General features: G+C 50.0%; 10 protein-coding genes across 10 annotated transcripts; 5 read left to right on the top strand and 5 right to left on the bottom strand.

Annotated features, from left to right (window-relative positions):
• Positions 1-2627: 2627 nt before the first annotated feature.
• Positions 2628-4223, bottom strand: Triagg1_2171 (uncharacterized protein; the record flags this gene model as incomplete). The annotated part of the gene is made up of 1 exon (XM_062896323.1): positions 2628-4223. The coding sequence occupies one exon, from the start codon at positions 4221-4223 to the stop codon at positions 2628-2630; it is 1596 nt and encodes a 531-aa protein (XP_062759027.1).
• Positions 4224-5506: 1283 nt separating this feature from the next.
• Triagg1_2170 (uncharacterized protein) lies at positions 5507-6919 on the bottom strand (the record flags this gene model as incomplete). Its single annotated transcript, XM_062896322.1, has 3 exons — positions 5507-6002; positions 6125-6531; positions 6692-6919. 3 exons carry the CDS (start codon positions 6917-6919, stop codon positions 5507-5509), a joined length of 1131 nt encoding a protein of 376 aa, XP_062759026.1.
• A 132-nt stretch (positions 6920-7051) lies between these two features.
• Triagg1_2169 (uncharacterized protein) lies at positions 7052-7518 on the top strand (the record flags this gene model as incomplete). Its single annotated transcript, XM_062896321.1, has 2 exons — positions 7052-7177; positions 7234-7518. 2 exons carry the CDS (start codon positions 7052-7054, stop codon positions 7516-7518), a joined length of 411 nt encoding a protein of 136 aa, XP_062759025.1.
• A 158-nt stretch (positions 7519-7676) lies between these two features.
• Triagg1_2168 (uncharacterized protein) lies at positions 7677-9357 on the bottom strand (the record flags this gene model as incomplete). The annotated part of the gene is made up of 2 exons (XM_062896319.1): positions 7677-9008; positions 9100-9357. 2 exons carry the CDS (start codon positions 9355-9357, stop codon positions 7677-7679), a joined length of 1590 nt encoding a protein of 529 aa, XP_062759024.1.
• Positions 9358-10062: 705 nt separating this feature from the next.
• On the top strand, positions 10063-11160 carry Triagg1_2167 (uncharacterized protein; the record flags this gene model as incomplete). The annotated part of the gene is made up of 1 exon (XM_062896318.1): positions 10063-11160. The coding sequence occupies one exon, from the start codon at positions 10063-10065 to the stop codon at positions 11158-11160; it is 1098 nt and encodes a 365-aa protein (XP_062759023.1).
• Positions 11161-12581: 1421 nt separating this feature from the next.
• Positions 12582-13568, top strand: Triagg1_2166 (uncharacterized protein; the record flags this gene model as incomplete). Its single annotated transcript, XM_062896317.1, has 1 exon — positions 12582-13568. One exon carries the CDS (start codon positions 12582-12584, stop codon positions 13566-13568), a length of 987 nt encoding a protein of 328 aa, XP_062759022.1.
• Positions 13569-14308: 740 nt separating this feature from the next.
• Positions 14309-15121, bottom strand: Triagg1_2165 (CAZyme family GH128; the record flags this gene model as incomplete). The annotated part of the gene is made up of 1 exon (XM_062896316.1): positions 14309-15121. The coding sequence occupies one exon, from the start codon at positions 15119-15121 to the stop codon at positions 14309-14311; it is 813 nt and encodes a 270-aa protein (XP_062759021.1).
• Positions 15122-16500: 1379 nt separating this feature from the next.
• On the top strand, positions 16501-17934 carry Triagg1_2164 (CAZyme family GH5; the record flags this gene model as incomplete). The annotated part of the gene is made up of 4 exons (XM_062896315.1): positions 16501-16573; positions 16629-17080; positions 17140-17409; positions 17503-17934. 4 exons carry the CDS (start codon positions 16501-16503, stop codon positions 17932-17934), a joined length of 1227 nt encoding a protein of 408 aa, XP_062759020.1.
• Positions 17935-19041: 1107 nt separating this feature from the next.
• Positions 19042-20959, bottom strand: Triagg1_2163 (transcriptional regulator family: Fungal Specific TF; the record flags this gene model as incomplete). The annotated part of the gene is made up of 4 exons (XM_062896314.1): positions 19042-19950; positions 20007-20138; positions 20194-20787; positions 20900-20959. 4 exons carry the CDS (start codon positions 20957-20959, stop codon positions 19042-19044), a joined length of 1695 nt encoding a protein of 564 aa, XP_062759019.1.
• Positions 20960-24005: 3046 nt separating this feature from the next.
• Triagg1_2162 (transcriptional regulator family: Zinc finger, CCHC-type) lies at positions 24006-26107 on the top strand (the record flags this gene model as incomplete). Its single annotated transcript, XM_062896313.1, has 5 exons — positions 24006-24352; positions 24416-24770; positions 24833-25069; positions 25132-25449; positions 25508-26107. The coding sequence occupies 5 exons, from the start codon at positions 24006-24008 to the stop codon at positions 26105-26107; spliced, it is 1857 nt and encodes a 618-aa protein (XP_062759018.1).
• Positions 26108-26229: the final 122 nt, after the last annotated feature.

Below are 26229 nucleotides of genomic sequence, written 5' to 3'. Positions count from 1 at the left end.
GCCGATGGCCCTACTAGAAGCCCTAGCTGTCATTTCCAGAGCGTCTCGTTCATCACGTCCTGCCTAGACGGGACATACCAAAGACATGTGCGCAGATCGCGACAGCACTTCTCCGCCGATCTCTGACAGCTAGCTGGACGTTTGCCCGTAATGGCCAGCCCTCCGTGATGAACGGGGCACAGCCGTCTTACTTTGGCCTTTACCCAGCGGTCCTGATCATCAAAGACGAACCAGATCGATTGGTCGGACAACTAGTCGCAGCATTTCTCTCTCCACTGCGCTTGACACCGATCGGCAGTCGGAAGTCCACTTCAAGCAGCTATACTTGGGGACAGCTAAGAACTAGTCGGCCGTGCTAATTTTATGACACAGGGGCAGAGCGGCGCCGTTCGGCGGCTTGGCCGAGTATCGTTTGGTGGCAGACATAGTGCTGGGAGACACTAGCAACTAGCAGTGATAATCCATGAGAATCACCCCTTGTGTGGGTTTTGAATGCTGACAGGGGGCCTGACAGTGAGGCTGAGGGTGCGGCTCCGCGCTCGTGCTCGTTCTCGTGATTACATGAGGGGCAACGAATAGAGTTGAGATTGGATGATAAAAGGTTCCTATAAATACTATACCTCGACATCTGATAGAGCGAGATGAGTGATCAAGCCAGCGTCATGTTGGTGCTTTCTTTGCGTCAATCCCCGGGTTGAAGTTGTTTAGCGCGCCCCCGGTTTATGTTACGACGCTTACAACGACAGGTTAGTCATTAAGCTCATGCGACTCGACTTGAAACAAGACGGAAAAATTAATACCGGGGGCGTTCGAGACTGGGCCATTCTCGCGGCTAGATTGATCAGATGAGATGACCGGTTCAAGATGCATGTCAGGTATGCTTGCGCCATTGGCAGTCTGGGGGATAGGAAAGATAAGCACAAGAATAAAGATGGTGAGTGAATATAAATATGAAGGAACAAAAATACAAAATAAACAAGTATTAAATGACGGAATGGTCCGTCGACAGGGTGGGATAAGCCCGACGGCTGAGTCTAATCACTCCCGTTACTAACTCCGGAATATTTTCCGACCTTTCTCAGATACGGATTATTGGCATTTCTGACAGATACATCTTATCGAGAGGAGAAACAGGGCTGAGGAATATTAATAACCAACTTTATCTATGATGTGTAGAGCATGCACGATGTATGCAGCACACCTATTTTTATCTCAAGATGAGCTTGTTCTTACTCATATTACATGGGCGCAATGCCTGCGCCGGAACACACTCGTAAGTTTCGCTTCATTCACAAGCTATGCTGCTCCGAATCATGAATCAGCCGGCGGATTTTTTTTATTTTTTTCCCTTGCTGAAAATGCATTATGTAGCTCGTTCAAATTGAGACAACGCAAGGGGATACTATGTGGAATGAACGAGGCCAAAGACCCAGCGTATTGAGTCCTCCCGAAACTCCCGCTCCTGGCTCCGGACGAAAGCCTTGAATGTCATTGCATGTAGTTGAAGTGCGGCAGACAGTACTCCGCAGTGTAATGCAGTATCATCTCGAACTTTGCCATCTCACACCCTTTTCCAAGCTGCCTCGATAGGCTTTGAAAATTGGCTCTCCATTGAGCGACACTAAGGGGAAACTGCCGGCGCTACAGGTCATATCAGCACATACTCATCATTCGTCATATTTGGCATTCGTTTTCTTTGTCTATTCTGACAGACTTGGACCAAGATGACTTGCTACCAGGTCTAATAACTCCCGATATTTCGACTAGGAGTATTACAAGAGGCTCTTGGGATCAGGAACTCACAAAAAGGGGTTCTGATCCTACAACTTAATGCTGCCCCTGGGTCATATCAACCTTGGCCTTGGCACGCTATTGAAAGCGCTTACAGCTACTCGCATATTAAACAGTAATAGTTAATATGTCATTGCCAACTTCCCCGATGGCACTTCAATACCCCTATTGGGTATGTTTTCCTACGGCGTGGGCTGAGACAACAGTAAGATGACCTTGTAAGATGAAACGTCAGGTAAATTCATGCTTTGTCAACTCCGCCGCAGACGTTCTTCTTCTTCCGGCACGAACACATACATCCTGGCGTGGAATGTCATCTGCGTAATAGCCAGTGCGGCTCCCCAGTTAGTATTGGCATTGCATGCGTCCACGCTGGTGTGGATGCCTATGTATGTAAGTTCTCACCTAAAATTTCCGAGATGATTAGTCCTACACTAGCCAAACGCCGTGGTATTCCAAGCAGATGTCGACGTTGCGAGCGGGTCTAACTAACTCCTGGAGAGGCACTAATTGAATACGAACAGGCGAATTCCGACTGACTTCTCAGAGCCTTGAAGCAGGTGCTTACATTCTTTCGGGTATATGCTTGTTTCTCATAAATTACTTATATAGTAATAGATACAGCGCCCTTTTGCGTTCGACATGACTTCCATTGGCTGTACTATCAAGTCCAACGCCCTCCGCTAAAGATAATGTAAATGGAAGCCAAAAAATAGGGAAAAGAGAAAGTGCTCACAGATTGAATGGTACACACTCTCTGGGCTTTGAGCCCTGGCAACCGACGAGGTGTCCATGATAGGCTGAATCCTTGTCTTCCACAGAATAATACCTGCAGTTTACATGTCTTCCACCAGCCACTGTTGCATCAGCTCGTCAACATCAGCCGCCGTGCTCGGCCCCATAAAGTCAATCGTCGTCATAAAGGTCGGCGAATAGTCCAAGTGGAACGTCGTCCCTTGGGCCACGAACTGGCCGGCGTTCTCCCCAGCACCACCGGCGATTTGTTGGCCGCCGCCCTGGTCCCCGACACGACTCTTTCGCGCAATGGAAATAATTCCAAAGTAAGGTATCGTAAAGTGAAACTTGTCGCCTTGCAATGTCTTTGGCTCCTTTTCAATGGCTTGGAGAAGCTTCAAAACGTCGCGCGCCTGCAGAGCGACTCTGTCGTCAAACCGTTCAACCGCCGCATCCAGAACTCCGATCACATCGGCGACCAAACCCCAGTCCCTCTCTGTACGGCCAGATACGGTCTCCATTTCAACAGCCGGCGACCGTAGAAACATGTTGAAGATGAGAATCACGGCGGCCGTAAATGCCTGGAAATTCGTCGTACAGCACGAGAACATGCCAAACGTCGTTCGGAGTGGGAGATAGACTTGAATGAGCTGTCGCGCGGCTTTGAGGCACGCAATCCTGCTGTATTCGGTCTGTCGTTCTTCTGATGTGTCAAGCATAAACGGCAAATGATTGGACATTTCAAGCTGGTGGTGCCACAGTTGCATGTTGTATCGGGCGTACAGCATCTCCATTGCCTCTACCTGTGTCCCTGAAAGTCTGTCAGAGGGATGCCACCATGATTGCGGCACAGACGTGGCCAGACTCAGAAGCGCATTGTCGATGGATTGTGTTAGAGCCATTGCTAGCCTTGAAGAGCCCTGTTCTCTTTCGATCAAGAGTGCGGCGATGCGGTCGAGTTGTGCAAGATAGAGGGCATCTAGCTTGTGTTGATCCAAATGCTGCATGAGTTTGAGATTGCTTGGAGCAAGGGCTTCATTTGTATCCACCACTCCGCACGGAAATCCGAGAATCTGGGAGAGGTGCCGATCGTAGTGGACGATGTGAGGCCACAGGTCCGCCATGTTGACTTGTTCGTTATTTCTGTCATCGTCAACAGCTTTGTAATATACTCTGTGGAGATCCATTAATTGTGCGATTGACAACGCCCTTCGATTATTGAGCCATGAGCGACGAGGTCTACCCGAGTTAACAAAGTAGATGGAAAGAAGCAAAAGGCATTCAAGCCCCTCGGACGTGGCGATAATCTCGTCATCGGAGGCAACCAAGGAGATTATAATCGAAGCAAGAGACTCCATGTATTCTTTCCGTGGCAACGGCAGCCGGAGTTGCGTGATGTCGACATGCTGGGGCAGCTGCTGGAGACACATGACAATGCACATCAAAGCTCTCGCTATGGTCGTGGGGTGGCTAAGCGTTGACGACTCGAGTGGCATCGTTTTGAGTAGCGAAAATTTATTGGATTGCTTGAGAGATGGAAGAGGGCGAAGAAGTTGGCAGATCCAAGGCGAGCTGTGACTATCGAGAAATTCGATGGCGGCACGAGACGGCATCATCTCCAACAGCAGGCGGGAGACTCTCTTCAGTTTCGGCCACATCCCTGTGTCGTTGTTTGTCGTTGATGGGCCAGTATCCATCGCTACGGTTGAGGCATCTGTTGAACACGCTTCCTTTCCACCAATCTCTAACAGAAACTAAAGGGCGAGAAACTGATGAGTATGCAGCTTCTATAGGAGCGATGAAGGGGAAAAGATGAGCTTATTCTTACAGATGCACTCTGGAAGACGGAAATCACGTCAGAGCTCGATGAAGGAGCTGAAATATTGGATGCTGTATTAACAACATCGATTCCAGTACCGTCACCGACTGTTGCCGGGCGTCTTGGTGGCTCTTCGGTATGACTCTGCCGGCTTACAGAGTCCAATTTCTCAAGAACTTGCTCCAGTAAGTTTTCAACACGCATCATCCTGTTCTCCATGCTCTGGGCGCGAGATGCATCGCCCGTCTCATCTTGGAACCGTTGGCTGATGCACGTAGAACCGTGGGAGATGCACCAATTGCAGATGCTTGTGTTGCCAGAAGGGAATGTGCATCTAATCTTTCGGCGTTTGCCTGAAGAGTAACTCATCGATTAGAAGTCAGACAAGGCAAATAGCAAGGCTGCCGAGAGTAAGATCGGCGTTCAATTTATTGAGACGTACATTCCCAGCAGCTGCGTGTCCCTTTACGAACCTTTCGGAGCTGAGGCGGTGGCATTGCATCAGTCGATTTTTGCTGTCTTGACGGTCGAATAATTGCTGAAGAACGTCGTCTGTGTATGGATCTGGTCAGGCCTCAGCTTTTGATGAGTTGATCAGGACCTCTAGTGAACTTTGAAGCGTTCAAGTCATGACATGGACCTGTCACGTTGAAGCTAACCGTTGGCTTAGGCTAAGTCTTAGCATATAACGAGAAAACCCACGCCGGGCCAGAAGTTTCTGCGTAAGAGCCGCGTCGAATTACTCTGCGGACAAGGCCCCGAAAGATAAGGTAAGATGACCCGCGCCACAGTTTAATTGTACAGTTACCGGTATGGAGTATATATTTATTCATCTTGTCGGGTGGTAGTATTACTCCGAGCTCAATGGATGATTTGCTATATTATGAATCGTAAGCGCGCATGTATTACTCCAAATCAGAGTCAAGCATGTGTTGCTAAGCATAAGGTACATGTATGCAGCTCACTGGAAGTGAGCAAAACAGGCCGCATAAGAGCAGGGATAATCCTACAGAAAGCTACATAGCCTAACTCATCGTTCAATAATGGTTCAGCAACTGGAACCGCGTGCTCGTAAATGAATTTGCTCCTTCATTGAAGTGCCAGTGATCTTTAGGTGCATATATGGCACAACTTCGCTATACTTGGCTTAGAGCAATGGTATCAGGGTAGACGCTTGATCAACTCTCGCTCAATGGCAGCATCCAGCCCTTCCGGCGGCTTCATCCCCAACTTTTCGTTCATAACCACGCCCTCATCATCAAAGTTGCCTCCAGTATTGTAGATGGCCTTGCTAAGTATATACCCCAATTTGCTCGCATCGCCCTGGGCCAGCGTATTCCGCGCCTCGAAAACCTTTTCCTCTAGATCAACACTAATCTGCTTCCATTCAACCACATCTAAGCCTCGTGCACTCTCGATACGCGCCGTAACCGAAATAAGAGATTTCAGTATCTGGTCTTGGCTGGCATTGAACGATCTGACGCGCACGTATTGGTTCGCAACAATGGGGTAGTTTTGCGCAAGCAGAACGCGGGCTACCGCCTCGCCAACCGTAGATAAATTCGACCAGCTAAAGCGGTGACCGTGGTATCCGGGTTCGTGGATTTCCGCCGTTCTGTCCGGAAGATTAAAAGAGAAGAATCCGGTGTCGAGACTCCTGTCCGACCATGGTTGCGTTAGTCAGATATTAATATTTTCCTCTCCGCGCAGGCGGGCGTTGAAAAGATTCCTGTCAAAGGGAGCAATACGAAGTGGGAAGTGTACAATGGAAGAATTTACCAGTCAAAAAATGGTCCTGTAATAATCGCTGTCCAAGTAATCTTGTCCTCGATAGACCGTAGATAGCGTATAATCTGCGGTTTCATGCGAAGGAAAGTCATGATCTCGACTACTTTTTCCTTTGATGTGTCAATCCCGAACTCGGCCGGGATGAATCGCTTGATTCCTGCCTCAACGGCAGCGTCAATAATGTTCTTTTGTTCCTCGAAATCGGGCATCGTGATGGTGTTGACAACCGCATGCTGGCCCTTGAATGCCGATACGAGAGAAGCCCTGGAATAGTCGGTGCGGAAGAGATTGACCTCGGGGGGAGGCTTGGCAGTTGAAGAAGCGCGAACAAGAGCAGAGACTGAGAATCCGTATTCTAGTAACGACGATATTACGACGGGGTTCAACCTCCCTCCAGCCTGCAAAAAGCTCTGTTAGAATATATTCGAGTGTGGTTTGTTAGTGCAGAGGGAATCATACTCCAATGACTATGACATTTTTTATTTCGCTCATACTGATAAATCAGTAGATCACCCAATTTTTTTTTTTTTTTTTCAATTTCACGTGTCTATTATACACCAATTGCTTCTTCTTATTATCTCCCAGGCCCTTTTGATTCTCAAGCTGCTGTCGTGTCGTATTCTCCAAGCATTGGAATTCGGCCGAGCTCGGCGGAACAACGATCGCACTATGGAGACGCTTCTTTTCGCAAACTATCTCAACTGGGATGGTCTCAATTCCCATTTCGGACACATCGACATTCGGCCGAAGCCCGGTCGAAGATGTTCTTCCATGAGTATAAACCATGTAGAAGCACAGGTATATATAGTTATGACTGCAGTAACCAGCAATACAATTAAACATGTCAAATATCATCTCGTATCCAACTTCCACAACTCGACGTTCCAAACCCCAATCGCTATGAGTTCTACACTATATATGATTGCTTTTATTAGGCGCCGTCCTGATCTTACCGAAGAACAATTCTACAATCACTGGAGGAATATTCATGCGCCCAAGATTGCGTACTGGGCCAAGAAGAATGGCATCATTGGTTACACGCAGGTAAGCCATCTCACCAAAGGAATCTCCAGTCAAGTAGCCTATCTGACATCATTCAGATTCACACCCCTAGTTCCCTGCGCCAGCCCTTGACGGAAATGCCACTCCCTCTCACCGTCATGGAATATGATGGTGCCGTGATATGGGAGATTCCGAGCCTAGAGCATTATATAAATGCCTTTAAAGATCCTTACTATGCGAGTGATATTGCGCCGGATGAGGACAACTTTCTTGACAAGAGTAAAGAAGTGGCAACGATAACATTGGGCAATTTTCACAACATTGTCGCTGGGGCTGAGCCCCTTATCGACTACTCGGAGTCTGAACGATCGAAAACAGAGTAGAAGATACGCACACTGAAACTAAATTGCGAGGGTTAGGCAAGTGGCAGGTACATATAAAGCATTCAGGAAATATTCACAACCCTTTCCTGTCTACCATTCCACTGCAATTACATGGACGGTGAATTTCGCCGAATGGCAAGATGATATTGAGGTGAAAGCTACAGGCGATACCTGAATCCGACCGTCTTCCAGTCCGTTACATCCTCGTAATCCTCCGGCCTCAGTTGAATCTCCGTAACTGCCTCAGCAACATCTTTGCCGTCCAATACATCAGACACTTTACCATCAGCCACTGCGCCAGCCGAGCCGGCGTTTCCAACAAAACCTTCTTCCCTCGTCCGCTTCGCATTGAACCATTGCAAATAGAACCTCAAAGTAATAGCCAAGGTAATAACGATGCAATAGCAAACCATGATTGCCTTGAAAGCAGTCTTATACGTCGGAGCTTCCGATGCGCGAAAGAATTGAGGGCCAGAGATGTTGCCGGCACAGTACGCCAGGAAGAGCATAGCCGTAACAGTCATCTTCTTGGTGACGCCGCGGTAGTTGGACTGGACAAGGGCCATTGTGAGAGGCATAGCCGCGGGGCCAGGAGACAGAAGAAAGTAGGCAAACAGCTGAACACCATGAGGCACGCTATCACGGCGGTAGATGACAGCCGCACCGACAACACATGGAATGAGGATAATGACAATGAGCAGACAGTTTAGGGTTCGGTAACGGCCTGCAAGCCATCCGGAGCCCGCAATGATGCCTGCTGTAAGCACAGAGTAAGGGATGTTGATGAGTGTGGACTGCAGTGAGGTGAAGTTGAAGGAACCGATGATGATGTTGGAGAAGCTTTGAGTGCCGCTGTTGGGCATCTGGCCGACGATTGTAATGAGAAAGATGAGCCACGTCTTGGGGTCAACGAGACACTCGATAAACTGATCCCACCTCCACCGCGAATTCTCGGTAGCTCCCGTGCCGGCAATGACTGTGCGATCAGCTGCAATCTGGCGCTCCTCGGGCGTCAGGAACTTGGCCTTGGAGATGCTGTCCGGGAGAAAGAAGAACAAGGGGATGCTCCAGAGGAATGTCGCAACGCCGAGGGTGATGTACATCCACCGCCACGGATGCACATCATCCTTGACATGTCCCAGGCCAAAGGCGATCAAGCTGGACACGATGCCGCCGATGGAGTTGCCGGCAAACCAAATGCCCACGCGCGTCGGCATCTCGTCTCGAGTGTACCAGGTCGACGTCAGAAACATGAAAGCCGGCGTGATGGTGGCCTCTGCCATTCCTAGCAGGAACCGCACGGCCATGAGGCCACCAAAGTTGGTGCATGCTGCTGTCAGGCCAACAACGGCGCCCCATACGAGGGTGTTGAAGGTGAGATACTTGGCGGTAGGGAGACGGGCGATGAGGAGAGTGGTGGGATACTCCCAGATGAGATAGCCAAAGTAGAAGATGCTGCTAACCCAGCTGTACTGCTGTCCTACAAGATGCTGCAATGGTAAACATCAACGTGTTAGTTATTCATCCTCTGTCTATTTCGTAGTTGTGGTGGATGCTATAACAGTTGAGGTGTGTTCTTACCGTATCATCACGCAGGCCAAACACGGCGGCGCTCGACAAGATGACTTTGTCCATAAAGTTGAGCATATAAGTACAAAACAGCAGAGGAATAATGACTCGGTCAATCTTCCTCACCACGCGACGCGCAATGGCGGCATCCGCGCCTGTCTCCATGCGAGACGCTTCCTGAACTGAAGAAGTCATCTCGGCGTCAACGTCAATGGGACTGCCCAGTAACGGCTCAGTTTCGCGAGATGCGCAATCATGTTGGCCGCTCATTGAATGCGCGTAATCCGTATGTATATATGCATGTGTAACCTCGTATGCAGCCAGTCGATCCCTGGAAGACGCCGTCCTCCTATCGCACCGCGTTTCCGTTTCCCCTCACGCTTATCTTGGGAATGCGGCGACGAGATAGAGATAGCACCAGATAGCCTACGGGATGCAAGAGTTTTGTCTCCCGAAATCGGCCATTCGCCGAGGTGAGGGGAGACTATGGCCGGTTAAAAGCTTAGACGCACCCACTTCTCGTGTCTCAACGGTCTCGTGCCAGCAACTCGAACGATCGGGGAAGGGAAACAAACTGAGAGAGACGATGCTATGAGAATCTCTTAGCTCTGGTTTGAAATTCTAGGCCGATAGATAAAAAGGTGGCGGTTTGAACGACGTGCTTACGCCGGCGGACTCGCGATTTACACAGTAGCCTCAGTCCGCTTACTTGCCCATGTGGAGCTCTGATTTCAAGTTATCACCGGAAACGCCCAATGAAGATGCCTCAACCGCTGGAAATTCTCGAGATATAGCCACGATATCCACCCGGGGATGGTTTGAGGCGAAAAGTTGGCCGATGAAGACGATAAGCATCGTCCACAGACTCACCGAGAGCGCCAACAATTCGCAGCTGCATTGCGCTTTCTGCCTGGGCTTCTCTTGTCCTCTCTATTCGTGTGCTATAGAAAGGTGCTGAACTGAGCTACGTTTGCCATGAACGGGCTTGCAGTCTCTCCATTCATTGCCTCCCTTCCCAAGGTTGAGCTTCACATTCATATCGAAGGCACGCTTCAGCCAGCCCTGCGATGGAAACTGGCTCAACGCAACAACATTCCGCTGCGCTTCAAATCCCAGGAATACCACACCTATGAAGAGCTCCTGGAGTCGTACAACGTTACCTATAACCATCGCCCGGAACTCGGTGGCCGCAAGGATGTACCGACGTTTCTAGAAGCATATTTTGTGGGCTGTGAGGTTCTTCTCAAAGAAGATGACTTTTATGATCTCGCCATGGACTATCTGGCGCGATGCCGCGAGATGAATGTTCGCTATGTCGAGCCGTTTTTCGACATCCAAGCACATACACGTCGTGACGTCCCTGCAGAACATGTGTTGAACGGCTATTTGCGAGCACAGCGTGACGGCGCATCCAGATACGGCGTGCGATCCAACTGGATTTTCTGCTTCTTGCGGGATGAGCCTGTCGAAGACGGCGAAGCCGCATATCAAACAGCCCTGCCGTGGGCCAAGTCTGGACATGGTCTATTCCACGCAGTTGGCCTTGCCAGCAACGCCTATGAACGGCCTCCGATGCTGTTTAAAAAGGCATTTGAGCGAGCTCAAGCGGATGGCCTTCACATCACGACGCACTGCGACTTTGGACAAAAGGACACGCACGAACACATTCGTCAGGCCATTTTCGACGTGCAAATAGAGAGGATTGACCACGGCCTTGATGTTCTCGACCGAGATGAGCTGGTCGCCGGTCTAGTCGACCGAAATGTCGGCTTGACTCTCTGTCCGCACGCCTACCACCGACGCACGGCAACCGAGGTCCTCTTTCCAAAGCTACGAGAGCTGATTGACAGAGGGGTGAAGTTCTGTATCAACAGTGACGATCCTGTGTACATGCACGATGTCTGGATCGACGGCAACATGGAAAAGGCGTATCATTATGGAGGGTTGTCGAAACAAGAGATGGTGCAGCTGGCGAGGAATGCGGTCGACATGTGCTGGGCGGATGAGGCTGTGAAGAAGGGCATTTATGATGAGTTGGACCAGATGGATGTTTCATTAGAGACCGTCCAATGATTGTGTCAACAATTATATTGTTGCTAACACGATTTTACTTTGACGGATTCAACGGAGCAATTGGTGTTATGGTGATACACAAGTGCTGTGTAAGCTAACCTTGAAGATAGATATCACATTGGATACGATGCTCAGGAACCTTTGAAGTTGCCCACGATTATAAATCGTTTTAGAAAACGTCTAAACCATAGGGGAGCAATTCTGTCGCAATCAAGTCAGTGTCAGCAATCAAGTCTTTGTGATCAGAAAAAGCCATAAGTGCTTCCAGCGTCAAATATCTAAGCATAACTTGACGCCTTGGAACAATACAGCAGAAAGACATGGGGTTATAGTCCGCGTAATAACATATCGGCAATCGGTCCACGCAATATGCGCGTCTCAGCTGAATGCCCGGGAACGAGTAGCAACTTGAAGACTAGGGGTTGACAGGGTACCCCTGAAACCCAAACATGCATGTGTACACGCACAGCTTCCCTTTGCGGCTAACATTTTGCCTTTGCAGTTGATTCTTACAGTTAATTTTTATGGACAGTTATTTTTTGCTGTTGCAGCCAACCTTTTACGACTTTGCTTTGCAGTCGATTTTTATAGCCGGCCTTTGCAGCCGACTTGTTGCTGTTGCAGCCGGTCTTTTACTGTATTACCTTTTACACCGACTTTCCACCTTTCCATAACAACTAGCTTTAGTTTCATAGTAGCTAGAGCTTTTTACAATCAATTCAATACTTTTTTCGACAGCTTTTACAGCAGCCTTTACACCAGCCTTTACAGAATATAAGGTAGCCATTATAACAGCTGCTACAACAGCTTGTTGTAATTTATATAAGGTAGTAGTTATGTATAGGTATAAGAGGAAAGCTGTACAAGTACATGTTTGGGTTTCAGGGATACCCTATGTACAGCTTAACCATACACTCCTCGGGAATTAAATTACCTACAGATTGGACTATTCTGTTCCTAGATATATACGTAGGTATGCAAGCCAAGTTTCGTCAGATCAAATCTACCGGGGATTAATAGTCCGAAGTCCGAGACGGACCAACTTATACAGCGACCATGAGGGAGCCAGCGATGTATTTCCCCTTAATTGACTATCCCCATGCCGCAACGAATGCTTAGAAACCGTCTGCTTTTCTTGGCTCCATCCTGATGCTACCCCTTTCAACGACGACGTAGGCTCATTACGCCGTCAACATGCAAGATCTCGGCGCTTGTATCCGGTTAGAGCAGTATTGCGGGCAGCAGCAGGCATAAGGATTGGACAGGGCATGGTCCGTCTCGGACCCGAGATATCTGCCGGGCTTCTATAGCTTCTTCCAACTACCGACATATAAATGCATATATATATCAGGTAAATAAGGCAATCGACTCTCTTGCTCTGTATCTCAACTTGGTAATCACACTTGATTAATACCATCATCATGCACTCCAGCTTCTTTTTCACATTTTCAGCATTAATTGCTTCGGTGGCGACTACCGCCGTTATAAACCTTACAGACGAAAGTCCTTTCACAACGGTTCAGGACAATCGCCTCATATATCAGTTCGCCAATGGAACAACGATCGAAAACATTGCCGTCCGCTCCAATGGAAGTCTCCTCGTCACCTTAAGTAGCACTCCTGAGCTATATCAAGTCGATCCATTCAACCCAGAGAATCCAAAGCTGGTCCATCACTTCTCTGGGTACCTAGCTCTTGTAGGCATAACAGAAGTGTCTCCAGATGTTTTCACACTCATCGCAAGCAACTTCTCCGCTGCAACTGGTGAATCTCCAAGTTCGTGGGCGGTCTGGCAGGTGGCTTTTCAAGAAGAGCAGACCGAAATCTCAAAGGTTACCGACCTTCCTGGAGCTGAGTTTCCGAACGGCATGACTACCCTGGAAACCACCCCCAATACTGTCCTTATTGCCGATTCAGCTGCGGGTGTCGTCTACCGTGTAAACACGCAAACTGGAGAATTCCAGGTGGTGCTTGAGGACGAAACATTCAAGGCCGCGCCGGGATCTCCGCAACCTATCGGCGTCAACGGAATCCGATATCTCGACAATTACGTCTATTACACAAACTCCTTTGGTCCTCTCTTCGGACGCGTGCCCGTCAACGCATCTGGATCCGCCGTCGGAGACTTCGAGGTGATTCTTGCAGGAATCATCGGTGACGACTTTACAATTACGCCCCAAGCAGCATATATCGCTGGCAACCCAACCAACGTGGTCACCGAGGTGATGCTAGACGGCGAAAGCAAAGTTATTGCTGGAAACATCAACTCAAGCCTCGTTGCGGGAGCTACTTCGGTCCAGTTTGGCAGGACGGCTCGAGATAGTAATGTACTTTACGTTACCACCACCGGCACCGTCAATGCAACGTTCACTGAAGGTGGAAAGATTGTGGCTTTGGATATTGAATGAGGTAATTGCTGGCTTGAGTGGATGTTGAGTTCAAGGGATCTTGTGGACTTTTCATCTCTTTATTGTAAGAGGATCTTGATGTTGGCCATCTCGGTGATTCGAAAGCGACGGGGACAAAGGGTTCGCCAGATGAAATGTCAACGAAGCCGGTAGAAAGGACTACCTCATGATAGATACGTGTTCAATATAGACTATATAAACAACTGACATAGAATTTGTAGTAGAGCATTTCCACTTCAGTTGAAACACGAGACTAATAGTCCTGCAATAGCTGCCAACCGTGCTGCAAAGAAGATCGAAAGGTTGTCGCAGTTCTAACAGCTTACAGCAACTACTTCCTCTTTCTATAGTGCCGAGATGCCTTATGAACCCCTTCACCGAAAACGTCCCCCATAACAAGAGAAGCGTATATAGAAACTCTTCTTTTTAGTAATACCATTCCATCTAGAGCATCGCGTTCACACCTGTGATGTTATTCGCTGTTTCTTCTTGCCCCGCTACAGGTAGTAGACTGCAAACATCAACCCTTGTGTGGAGCTATAAATGCTATGAAGAGGCCAACAACTCAACCGTGGTATGATACGTTGTAAAGAGTAGGACAATAATTCAGAGCTCATCGATATTTGTATCAACTGTATATACATTTTTATGGAATACTCCTTTCTAAGTCCGAAACATTGCTATTTACAGTAAATATTTGCTTCTCTCAACGGCTCAACTATCAATTCAACTCCAACTGCTTAGTGGTATCTGCTGATGGCATTCAGATACGCCTGGCCCGACTGAGACAGAGATCCATCACTCTTCACAGGAGGCCAAGCAGTTCCCAAGCCGAGTCCATCAGTGTATGCGTACGCAAGAATATGCGGGTTGGTCTCAAACAAGTCCACAATGTCGCTGATCCACTGGTTGATCTGGTTCTGATCCGTGCAAGGCGTAAAGTTGTTTTGGTCAAAGACGCAGGCAAACTCGGTCACCCAGATCGGCTTCTGATACGTGTTCCAGTAGTAGTCAATGTCGGCTTGCACGCCGGCCATGTCCGGCTTGAAAATGTGAATAGAGGTAAAATCCCAGCTTCTGGCGAGTGATTGCTGGTTGAACTGCTTGAGCCACGACTCGTCTTTCTGGCGACACATGGCTGGGCTGCCGAGCAGAGCTCCCTTCTGGCCCATCGGAGCAATCAAGCTATTCCACAAGCTGACTCCTCTGTTGACGTCGATGTTTGCGGAAACATCGGCTCCAGAGCAGTCCGGCTCATTGAAACCCATAACGTAGGCAGGCGTAGTCGTGAGTTGTTGAAACTGCTGCAGTCTTTGGGCGTCGCGCTGCCCGTTGTTGCCGCCACCCCAAAGCATAGAGACGGGAACAAGGCCGGCGCCTTTGGGGCTTGAGGGAGCTGGTGTCCAGTCATGCCACCAACTCAAGTGATCTTTCCAGAAAGCTAGAGCAGTATCACCCGCAGATCCAGCCTTTCGGCCGTTGGGCGTCAAGGGATGCTGGGCCATGACGGCAGCGGAGGCCCCCAACCAGAGAACGTAACTTTTCAGAGACATTGTGTGTTGTATGTGTACGTCCTAATTGCAAAACAGAGTGTTTCAGTCAATGTTGTCTCCCAAACGATTACAACGCGCATGTTGTTTCGACGAGACAAATGGCTTACTTATATAACTATATGCGATCACGAGTGCCGGGCCTCGCGGCAGTAAGCTGACAACTACGTAAAAGTACGAGATGCAAGTAATCCTAGCATAGGCAGCAGTTCTCGATCCGGCAGTTGTATTCTCAGGTGCATGGATTAAAGAAACTAATCACCTCGTAGATCGAAGTTTGGATGCACCACTTTGCACTTGGCAACAGAATGTAAGGGGTAAGAGGTAAGAAACAAAAAGTGCAATTGAAAACAATGTCAGCATTGAATAAAAGGGATGCACCTCAACACTAACAAAGGCTTTAGTGCCTTCACGAAGGAGAACACTTTTAGCTTCATAGTGATGAAACAATGATTCAGCATGATGTTGTTCGCACACACCGGCAATTCGTATAAAGAAAACTAAAACCCCCGGCCTTCGCTCTCGTCCGATGAAGAGAACCCACCTTCATCTGTAGCTGACATGTTCATGTCAATAAGGACCTGAGAAGTGGAGAGGCAGCGGCCTTGTATAAACCTGGCGCCCATCATCTACGAATTGAACTAGGGGGATAAAAGCCGACGGCCAGTTGACATGTTTCTCGATCAAAGCGCAATGTGGAAATGCCGAGTGCCGTCGTTCTCAGAGCTAACGATACAAGGTACGGAGTACGGAGTAGGTGTGCTGTAGAAACGCGTGTACGATCAACATGGAACTCAGGGGCCGTCAGCACGGGTCCATATTCTTGGCGTTACCATAAAGAGAAGCTTGTTTTTAGAGATCGGCATTCGGTCCGAATGAACTTCCTCATTTGCTCATGTAAGAACAATACTACTAAGCGGACAAGCAGAACGCAGTTGCGTGACGGTTCAAACGTTCTGTACGGAGTATGCTCTAATAGTCCGGAATAACTTTGTCAGCAGTGTCTTAACACAATTATGTGACCTAAGTACGCGTAGATAATGTCAGGATTGGAGTATGAGCTGTATACAAGTCTCGCATGAAGATTCCTCGTACTTGTATCGAATATACAATGCGATCGACAGTTCAAGCCAACACTCCACGGCAGCTTCGGGCCTTTCCAGCATCGTCGTATATGCGAATGCCGTTGTTGAGTCTCTATAGTGACTAGAGCCCCTTTGAAGAAGATCGACAACTGTTGATCGACACTCAAGGAACCATCTTGGTAGGATGCTGGTTGTCTCTCATATAGTATAAGAACATGTAAAAGTCATGAGATTTCAGAACTCTTCAGGCCATCTCTTGTCTCTTTTAGACACTTGATACAACTGCCCTTCTTCAAGATGCTGTCCGCAATTGCCTTTTCGATTCTTTTGGCCTCTGCCAATGCTTGGACTCCCCAGTCCAATGCAAAGGGTTAGTAAACTCTCGACCAGCCACTGAACAACAGCTCACATGGTATCAAACACAGTCTTCAGCCGAGACACGAAAAACGTTATGAAGTGGCTTCCCGGCAGCGACAAGTTCCGTGGTGTCAACCTCGGCTCCCAGTTCATCATTGAGCCATGGATGGCCTCTGATGAGTTCTCCAGTATGGGCTGCGGTGGTCTCAATGATGAGTGGTCTTGTGTCCAGAAGCTTGGCCAAGACGCTGCCGATGCCGCGTTCCAGAAGCACTGGGACACGTGGATCACGCAAGACGACATTAGCCAGATCAAGAGTCTGGGTCTCAACACGGTCCGCATCCCCGTTGGCTTCTGGATCCGTGAAGATCTTGTCCAAGAAGGCGAGTTCTTTCCGCGTGGAGGCATCCAATACCTCGACCGTCTGGTTGGTTGGTGCAACGATGCCGGCATCTATGTCATTATGGATCTTCACGGAGGTCCAGGAGCGCAGTTTCCAAATCAGCAATATACTGGCCATGTAAGTGGAAAACTTCAGCCGTTGTGCCGATTCTTGTCAGTTAACAACATGACCACCAGGGAGTCTCTCAGCCAGGTTTCTACACTCAAGACAACTACGGACGAGCAGCCGACTTCCTGGAGTGGATGACTGAGCGTATTCATACCAACGCAACCTACGCTTCCGTCGGCATGCTTGAAGTCATCAACGAACCAGTTCACTCTGGCGACTACCCCAGCCAGGCGGCCGACATGGTCAATACCTACTATCCTCTTGCCTGGAACCGCATCCGTGACACTGAGAGCCGCCTGGGAGTCTCTGATGACAAGCGTCTCCACATCCAATTCATGGTTCGTAGCCCTTCCTCACGCCAACAACCTCTTGTCTTTGCCCATCTTTATTTCTACAGAATATCAAGAGACTGACATGAAAATAACAAACAGGACGCCACCTGGGGCTCCGGTGATCCAACCAGCGCCCTCCCCAGCACTGACTTTGCCGCCTTCGACGACCACCGCTACCTCAAATGGGATACCGGCGTCACTGCCACCAAAGACGGCTATATCAATGCCGCCTGCAGCGATCAACGTCCTGCCAACGCCATCATCGGCGAGTGGTCCATCTCTGTTGCCGATTCCGCCCAGGATAACTCCGAGCTCGGCATCCGTGACCGCACCGACCAGGCCGGCTGGTATCAGCAGTTCTGGGCCGCCCAGGTACAGGCCTTTGAGAAATCCGCCGGCTGGGTCTTTTGGACATGGAAATGCAACTGGATAGCGGGTTACAATGACTGGAGATGGTGTTATCAAAGCGCGGTTGCTGCTGGAGCTATTCCAAAGGATGCCAGCAGTGCGGCGAGCCTCAGCCCTTGCTAAGGGGGCCCATGGACATATTTGTCATATATCTACTATATCTACTTCTTACATAGGTTTCACTGTCATATAGCACCTTCTTGTGAGTAATCGTATATAAGAGAAGTCAAATAATTGGTTGAAGTGTTTGCATTGGTCTAATAACGGCGTTGGTTCTGACAACTTGAGCATTCGCGACTTCACGAACCAATAAATGCAACCAATTCGACCAATCACAATTTCAAAATGATCGAAATTGCATCAATCCAACGAATTACTGACTTCCATTGTAGAAAATCCACCTGTATACGTCCCAGTTTTCCCGTCTATCCATCATGGCAGCCAATTCTCCGTCATCGCCCCGCAAGACAGGAGACAACATGAAGATTAACTGGAGTCCTCCTCTCGTAAAGAGCAAAATAACACTTGTCCTCTCTGAGGACTCTTAAAGTTATGATGCTCTTCGCAGTATCGGCACCTATCTTTGGTGCCATGTTCAACTACCCGTAGGCAACCACACATACACGCGCAAATATGCATTTTGATACGTTGTAGATTGAAAGAGTTGAAGTAGTGATGGCGTTTAATAACCACGAGGGAATGGTGTGAACTTTGAGGGCTTTGTTTTTGAAGGAGCACTTGCTGTTGTTGGTGTTGCGACTTTTCAACTCCAATAACGGCTTCGTGCACACACGTATATATAGATCTAACACATCTGTGAGTCAAGCCAAGTCGAACTTATTCTTGGCATACATTCAGCAACTAATAAGAAATGTTTGTCAAAGTCATTGGATTGTTCTAGACTATCAACTACATTATTAAAAAAAAAAAAAAAAAAAAGACAAAGGCCAACGATCCATGCTGCATTCCGCGACCTAGGCCAGCCAGTGTCAGTGATTCGCTGCTCATTGCCCAGTGCGTCTTGCATAAACTGCAATCTGAGAAAACAACTACATAACACTTTCATAATGATTAAAAGCATCCTACATAAGACGCAGAATCTCACGTCAAAGCCCACGTTGCGTAGCGCACATTCTGCAGCGCATCACCACAACGCCGCATTCCTAGCAGCATCTTGGCAAAGCCAACGTGCCATCCTACAACGACAACGTGTTTCCTTTCTCCCCCTCCTCATGAACCCCCATTTCGCACAATACTCTCACTGCCCAAAACCGCATACCAAAAGATATTTCGTTGTGCCTTGACCTCACTATCGCGTTTCGCTTTCTCAGAAAGCTGGGGTCCCTGGAGATCCTGGAGGAAGCGTCCAACAAAGCTGCCGACGAACGGCTTAGCGTACAGGTTGTAAATCATTTGGGACTCTAAACTCCTCTGTCCAGGCGGCTCAGTCGTTGCAAAGAAACGCAGCGCAAGGGCCATGGGGAAGAGGCCCGAAGCGCCTTGCATGGCACCCGCAGAAGGCCCGTACAATAGGGGAACTGCGTGCGCGATTTTGCGAGCAAAAGTTCCTGGGTTAAGCATCCTTACCCGAGGCACTTCCTCGCACAGCCCTGGCGCACTAGATGTTTCTTCTGGAGAGGTGGCTGGGGTCGACACGGGAGCAGACGATGCTGGGGAGGTGCTGAGAGACGGGACAGAGTCGGCGCCCGGGCTCACAGATGCCGCCGCGTAGGCCATGTTCATCATCCCAAGGGTGCTGTATAGTATCAGGCGAGCTCCCCAGTACACGCTTGAGAGGTAGACGAGCGAAAATTCCGTGTCGTCCTTGGGCTCTGGTAGAGGAGAGCCGACAACGTTGTAATCGAACTGGTGAAGATCGGCCCCCATTTCCTCTTCCCAAATATCCAGGCTGTTTGAAATATGTTCGCAATGTAACATGGCAATCTGGCGGAGCTCGTCGGCGCGATCTGGGTCTTGACAGGCGCGGAGGTTGTCGTAGCTGACCAGCATGAACGGGATGTCTTCCATGATGTCCATCAACTTGTCTTTGACCGACTTGGGGATGGTGCGCCATGGAACGGTGCGCCATTCAGGTGAATGGAGTGGTGAGTGAGTTCGCCTTCCAATACACAACATGACCTAAGGTAGTATAAGTTTAGCTACGGCTGATAGGAGAGGGGGGGTTGAGGTCATACCACGAGAACTCGTCCATCCACATACAGCTGATGCGCTTGTCCAGTGGTAAAGGATTCTGGTCCTCTGGCTAAAAAGATGGATAATTGGCCTTCAATATGAGCACGCCAGTCAGGTGCGCTTCCGAAGAATAGCTGTAGGCCATGTGGTTAGCTTTCATACTGCTATCACTTCATGGAGAACCCTTACCTCGTAAGATTGCAATATCCTCGCAGCCACAAGGACGCCATCATTTTTGGATCGCCTCGCATCTTTCAACCCTTTGACCATTTCGTGGATAGCGCGGTTGTAAGCCTCGAGCCCTTGGAGAGTGAGTTGACTGTACTGGGCAACCTTGTTGTTCCGATCCTGAACCCCCATGAATCCCGCGCTCATTGCCAGAGATGCATATCGGATAGCGGGTTCTCTGTTGTAATACTCGTCAACTGCTGCCACCCACCCGTTGGTCGAGATGGCAGAGGCCTTGGGAGATAGTAAATGGCCATAGGGAAGGGACATGGAGATGAGCATGCCGAAGAAGAGTTCCTCTCTGGCGGATCGAGCGAGCGAGTCATGAAGAGCAACGGCAGTGCTGTTGCTGTTGTTTTTGTTGGTCTTGGTGGTGTAAATCACACTCCACGGCCTCTGTTGACCAGCAGCGGCCTTTCCCTGAGGCGGATGCGGCTTGACCTTGCCATCATCTCCGTCCGGCGTGGTGTTGACCCAGACGAGGTCCCGCCCATAGCCTTCACATTGCAAGCCCGACCGTATACATTGGTGGCACGACGGAACGTTTTTATCGCACTGTTTCGCGAGTCAGCAATACGGATCGAACAAGATCATGTCACATGAGCGGGACCTCTCTCTGTGTGAGAAAGACCGTGTTGATTGATGTGGAAGCTTCTTGGTGACTTACACCCTTCTTTCGGCGTCGACAAGTGACGCAGCCCTTGGATCTGCCAGGGACTCCCACCATCTTGTCACCTTCTAGTTCTGTTGTTAAGACCGCTCAGCAAATGAAAATTCACGGTAAGGAATCCGTAAATTATGTCTCAAGCTCAAGCGGCTCGGGATGCTCCACCTCCTTGATCGATGCTTAAGCTTAAGCACGGGGCCGTTACCGGATAAAGCTGGTGTAACTCGTCGCTTGTTGCTGAATAGTCTCGAATTTCTGGAGAAAAGGCTGAGTAAATCTCCTTTTTAGTTGTCGCGACACAGTCGAGATGCGCTCTGGGAATCCTGACTTATGCAAGTCCAGGGAGCAACACGACAGACTGTGCAATCTCCAGCCACTAGTCAAACGGCGTTGGTATGTGATAAACACCGGTTGTCTCCTGCGCCACCAAGCACAGATTTAGAGGAATAGAGTGTCGGTTCCCAGCCTTTGCCGCAGGAAAATGCCCTGGATGGTGATCGTGTAGAGGCAGCGTGGACATGAATGCTCAATTGTTTCCCCCACAGTAAGCCAGCCCCTCATCAAATCGCCTCTCTCTCTCGATCGCCGGCGATCAAAACCGATCGAGGATCTCGGATAATCTTTTGGGTTTGTCCCTTCCGGGGCTTGTCGAATTCAAAGACGATGTCTAGCCGGGTCGCTCCGCTTACTCGGGCCAGAATATATCCAGCCAGGACCAGCAGTTGTGTCGTTTGGCTACGATTGTTATGGGCGCAAGTTCCGCTGATGGAGACAATTGAGTCCCCCAACGTGTTGCTGGAGATGGTCCAGATAGATATACAGTAACTGATACTACATGGTCGAGCTCCTGTGGACCCCAAGCTTTAGACTACGACCGAGCAGGGTCATGCCGGGTCATGCTAGCACATAGGTAAGCACGAGGAACAGACAAATGGCTGCGCAAATGTGTCAGTTGCCAGGCCCAGGTCGGAAGGGGGGGCCTATCAGTTGTTACGTCCCATATCGTCCGCCTCCGATGCCACGCCGCCGAAACAGGGATCTGGAGTACCGGCACGGTTATTTCAAGGCCCCCAAGATTGAGGCCTTTGCACACCTGGACCACTACCGTGTGTGCATTAGCGGACTCGGTCTCTGCAAGCCACGCATCAGAATCGCAGGTCCAGGTTCGTTCCATGAACGCGGGGGATGCTACGGTACCGTCCATCAGAGTTGATTACACGTATGAGTACATGTACAGTATAGTAGATGCCACTGATGCCGGCTTTCGGCCAAGGTCTCGCTCGACTGCCTGCCTGGGCTCTCTCGGAATCCCACAAAGATGTCATCCTTCCTTGCCAACCCTCCAATACGAGAACGAGGACTGGAGCTTAGCCATGCGACGGGCTCCCTTGCGTGTATTCATCCGAGGCTCGAGAGGGGTCAAGCGGAAGGATCTCAGACAAGACAACTGGGTTGCGGATTTTAGATGGCGCCACAGGCCATCTGGGCTAGTTATCCCCATTCGTCGTGCAAGGATACTGGACTGGATACACTGCGTCAACGGCGTGGTTTTGGCCGACGGCTTGCTTCAACGGCTGCTGACGCGCCACATCTTGGACTGCCGACTTATGTTACCTGGAGATGGCATCAGTCGCGAGCTACGGCAAGGTAGTAAGACGCTTGATCGCAGAGCGGCCCTGTCCACCTTTAGTACATGTACGATAGTGCCGAAACGGCCACATTTTAACGTACGATTCTGGCAGTCCGTTTGTTTACCTTGACTCGGGCTAGTTAACTCCTGTACCATGAGCCATGAACCATCCATGGCATGAGCCTTGCTACTCGCTACTGTACTATTTTACCGGGAGGCTAGGCAAACGTCCTGCAGGTGGACGAAACAGGCTGCGCGCCTTTCCAATCTCGATGAGGCCGTGCAGAACCCGCCGGTTTAGTCTTTGAGATTCAAATGACGGATATCGGGAGTGAGAATCGAGGCCGAGTCAGTGGCGCTGTAAGCGATCCACAACCAACGTGTAGGTACCTGTTGGGAGCAGCTAATCTGTGCAAGCTTCGGCGACGATAGTTGGACCGCGTGGCAAAGCAGAGCTTGGCTTTTGGTTTTCTGCCTCGTTGGTGGTTCAACCAGACTTAGTACTCCGTATTGGCCGGGTTCCTATTTCTAAGCTGTGCCGATGGTGGAGGAGACGGAAATCTGCGCAATTCGCAAGTCCGCTTACCAGGTCCATCCATCCATGACCTTGGCAACTTGGATCTTTCAAAGGCTCAGTAAGCAGTAGAGCGTCCCACACCGAGAGGTGCCATCAATGGCAGACTACCAGTTTGTACTACTTTAGTTCGCTGGTCAGTCAAGGAAATAGCAGGAGATTGTGATATCCGGGCCGTTTAATTGCGAAAAAAAAAAAAAGGCTTCGTTCAAGATGCTCGTATCTACAATGTTTGAATACTCTGTAGCACGTGAATGTGCCAAATATAGCTACAAATTACAGTTGCTCCGGAGAGCCGGCAAAGTCTATCTCCAACGCACGTCATGGTGTTGAGTATTTTGCCAGAGTAGCCTCATCCTAGTGGGAGCCAAGCCGGAACACATTGCCAACCGAACAGGCAGATTCCTCATTCCATCCCGCCCTCCCTCCATCTCCGCAGTGGAAGAAAAAGAAGGTTGTCGCCACTTTCTTACCTGCTATCCGGTCCTATTAGACCAAGGTCCTACTGAGTACGAAATGTACTGCAGGGTAACAGCCGCGGCAAGTCATTTCGGTACTGACTGGAGGGTACATGTTTCTATCACGGGCAAAGACTTCCGATCTCCTAAATCGGAGTACCAGCTACCTGTCTCTCGGCTCCGCCTCTAGGGGGACCAGAGGTAGCGGTTCAAATTAGGGGCCGGTCGCTGGTATTTTAGTGCCAGGCCTGTTCTAGAAGCCGCTGAACCAACCATGATGAGATTGCATCCCGGAATAACTATTTTCCGATATCAACCAAAGCTCGAAACTTCAGAGGCGATGCAGCGCAATTTGGCCACAGCGATCACTTCATCAAAGCCAAACGCGTTCATCTTTGCGCTTCTCTGCTCTGTCGCAGAATCATCACCGCATCAGCCGCCATCATGTCCTGGAGGAGCCAAGGCATCACGGGCTCGAACAACATCCCGCTTGGGAAATCGCGGCGCTTCGGCGGCGAAGAGGAAGAGGATGGCTTTGTCGAGGAACGCGATCTCAAACGAGGCCGCGATCCCGAGCCACGAAGCGAAGCCGATGGCCCTCGCCGCCGCAAGAAGCGCAATCGATGGGGCGACGCGTCCGAGAACAAGGCTGCCGGTCTTATGGGGCTCCCGACCGCCATTCTCTCGTCCATGACGAGCGAGCAGCTCGAGGCGTACACTCTGCATCTTCGTATCGAGGAAATCAGCCAGAAGCTTCGCATCGACGACGTTGTCCCCGCAGATGGTGACCGGTATGTTCGCATCACAGCCTCTCTGCGAGCATACCAACAGCCACTAACGCTGTGACACCACAGATCCCCATCACCGCCACCCCAGTACGACAACCATGGTCGACGTATCAACACCCGAGAATATCGCTATCGCAAGCGCCTCGAGGACGAGCGCCACAAGCTGATCGAAAAGGCCATGAAGACCATTCCCAACTACCACCCGCCCCAGGATTACCGCAGGCCGACAAAGACCCAGGAAAAAGTCTACGTGCCTGTTAACGACTACCCGGAGATTAACTTCAGTATGATTGCTAACCCTTTAACCCTAACCACTAACTCCCCCTTTTTTCTTTCCTTCAACTTGGACTATGACCAGACCCTCAATACTATGCCGATGTGTGGTGTTGCAAGGGGCTCTGGTTTCTTCCGTCGATTGATTGTGCCTGTCTAATCCTAAAGTCTTTCCGATGTTTCTTATCAAGTTCAGTTACTAACACATAGCTCTCCCCCAAAGTTGGTTTACTTATCGGACCCCGTGGTAATACACTCAAGAAGATGGAGAATGACTCTGGAGCCAAGATTGCCATTCGTGGAAAGGGCTCCGTCAAGGAGGGCAAGGGTCGCTCTGATGCAGCTCACTCCAGTAACCAGGAGGAAGACCTTCACTGTTTGATCATGGCAGATACCGAAGAAAAGGTCAACAAGGCGAAGCAGCTCATCCACAACGTCATTGAAACCGTGAGTCTCCCCCTTCCACGTCCATCATGCTGATACCCTTTGATGCTGACACCCCGTTGCAGGCAGCTTCGATTCCTGAAGGCCAAAACGAACTCAAGCGTAACCAGCTTCGAGAACTTGCGGCCCTCAACGGAACTCTTCGAGATGACGAGAACCAAGCCTGTCAGAACTGTGGTAAGATTGGACATCGCAAATACGATTGTCCCGAGCGACAGAACTATACCGCCAGCATCATCTGTCGAGTCTGTGGCAATGCCGGCCATATGGCTAGAGATTGTCCAGATCGCCAGAGAGGTGCCAACTGGCGCAACGATGCGGGTGGTGGTCGCCCTGCTGCAGGTAGGATCGGAGGTGGTGATGCTGTTGATCGTGAAATGGAGGTATGTGTCCATTCCTTTTCCCCAGAATACTGTTCAGTAATTAACGCCCTCTTTCCAGCAACTCATGCAAGAACTTGGCGGCGGCTCCGGAGCTGCCCCAGCGCAGATCGAGGCCGGCCCAGGCGGCAACAACTACAATGGAAACAGCGAAGCGAAGCCATGGCAACGAGGACCTACCGGTGGACCCGCGCCCTGGAGATCCCGCAACCAAGACTCTAATGACGGAGGCAACGGAGGAAGCTCTGCGGCTCCTTGGGCACGCGATCGCAATCGCGGCCACGATAATAGCAACGGCAACGGTCACAGCGGCGAAAACAACAACTACTATGGACAGAACTATGGCTCTTCATCTGGAGGAGCGGCTCCGTGGCACCAACAGGCTCACCAGGCGCCGCAGCACCAGGCTCCTGGAATGGGTGGGTATCCCAACTATGCTGCTGCGTACGGTGCCTATGGCGCTGCACCTGGTATGGGTGCGCCTCCTGGACTCCCCCAGGCGGGTGCTGCCGGTCTATCTGCTCCTCCAGGTCTTGGTCCTCTCAACGCTCTCATCCAGCAGTACTCGGGATCAGCACCGCCGCCGCCGCCTCCTTCTGGGGATGCTCCCCCTCCACCTCCCAGCGATCAGCCCCCTCCGCCTCCCCCCCCTGGCGCGTAATCGTTGGTCACGTAACTTGGGGCTAGCTGCCCTTACTCAAACATACTCAGCAGACTGTAATAGGGAACAAAGTAACATGAGATCTTACTTACAGGATTCATTCGACGGATAGTGCTCAGTTC

This window comes from Trichoderma aggressivum (assembly GCF_033847375.1).
Source record: "Trichoderma aggressivum f. europaeum strain CBS 100526 chromosome Unknown scaffold_005, whole genome shotgun sequence".
Taxonomy (NCBI): domain Eukaryota; kingdom Fungi; phylum Ascomycota; class Sordariomycetes; order Hypocreales; family Hypocreaceae; genus Trichoderma; species Trichoderma aggressivum.
The sequence above is the reverse complement of the archived record's forward strand: the minus strand, read 5'-3'. Positions and strand labels throughout refer to the sequence as shown.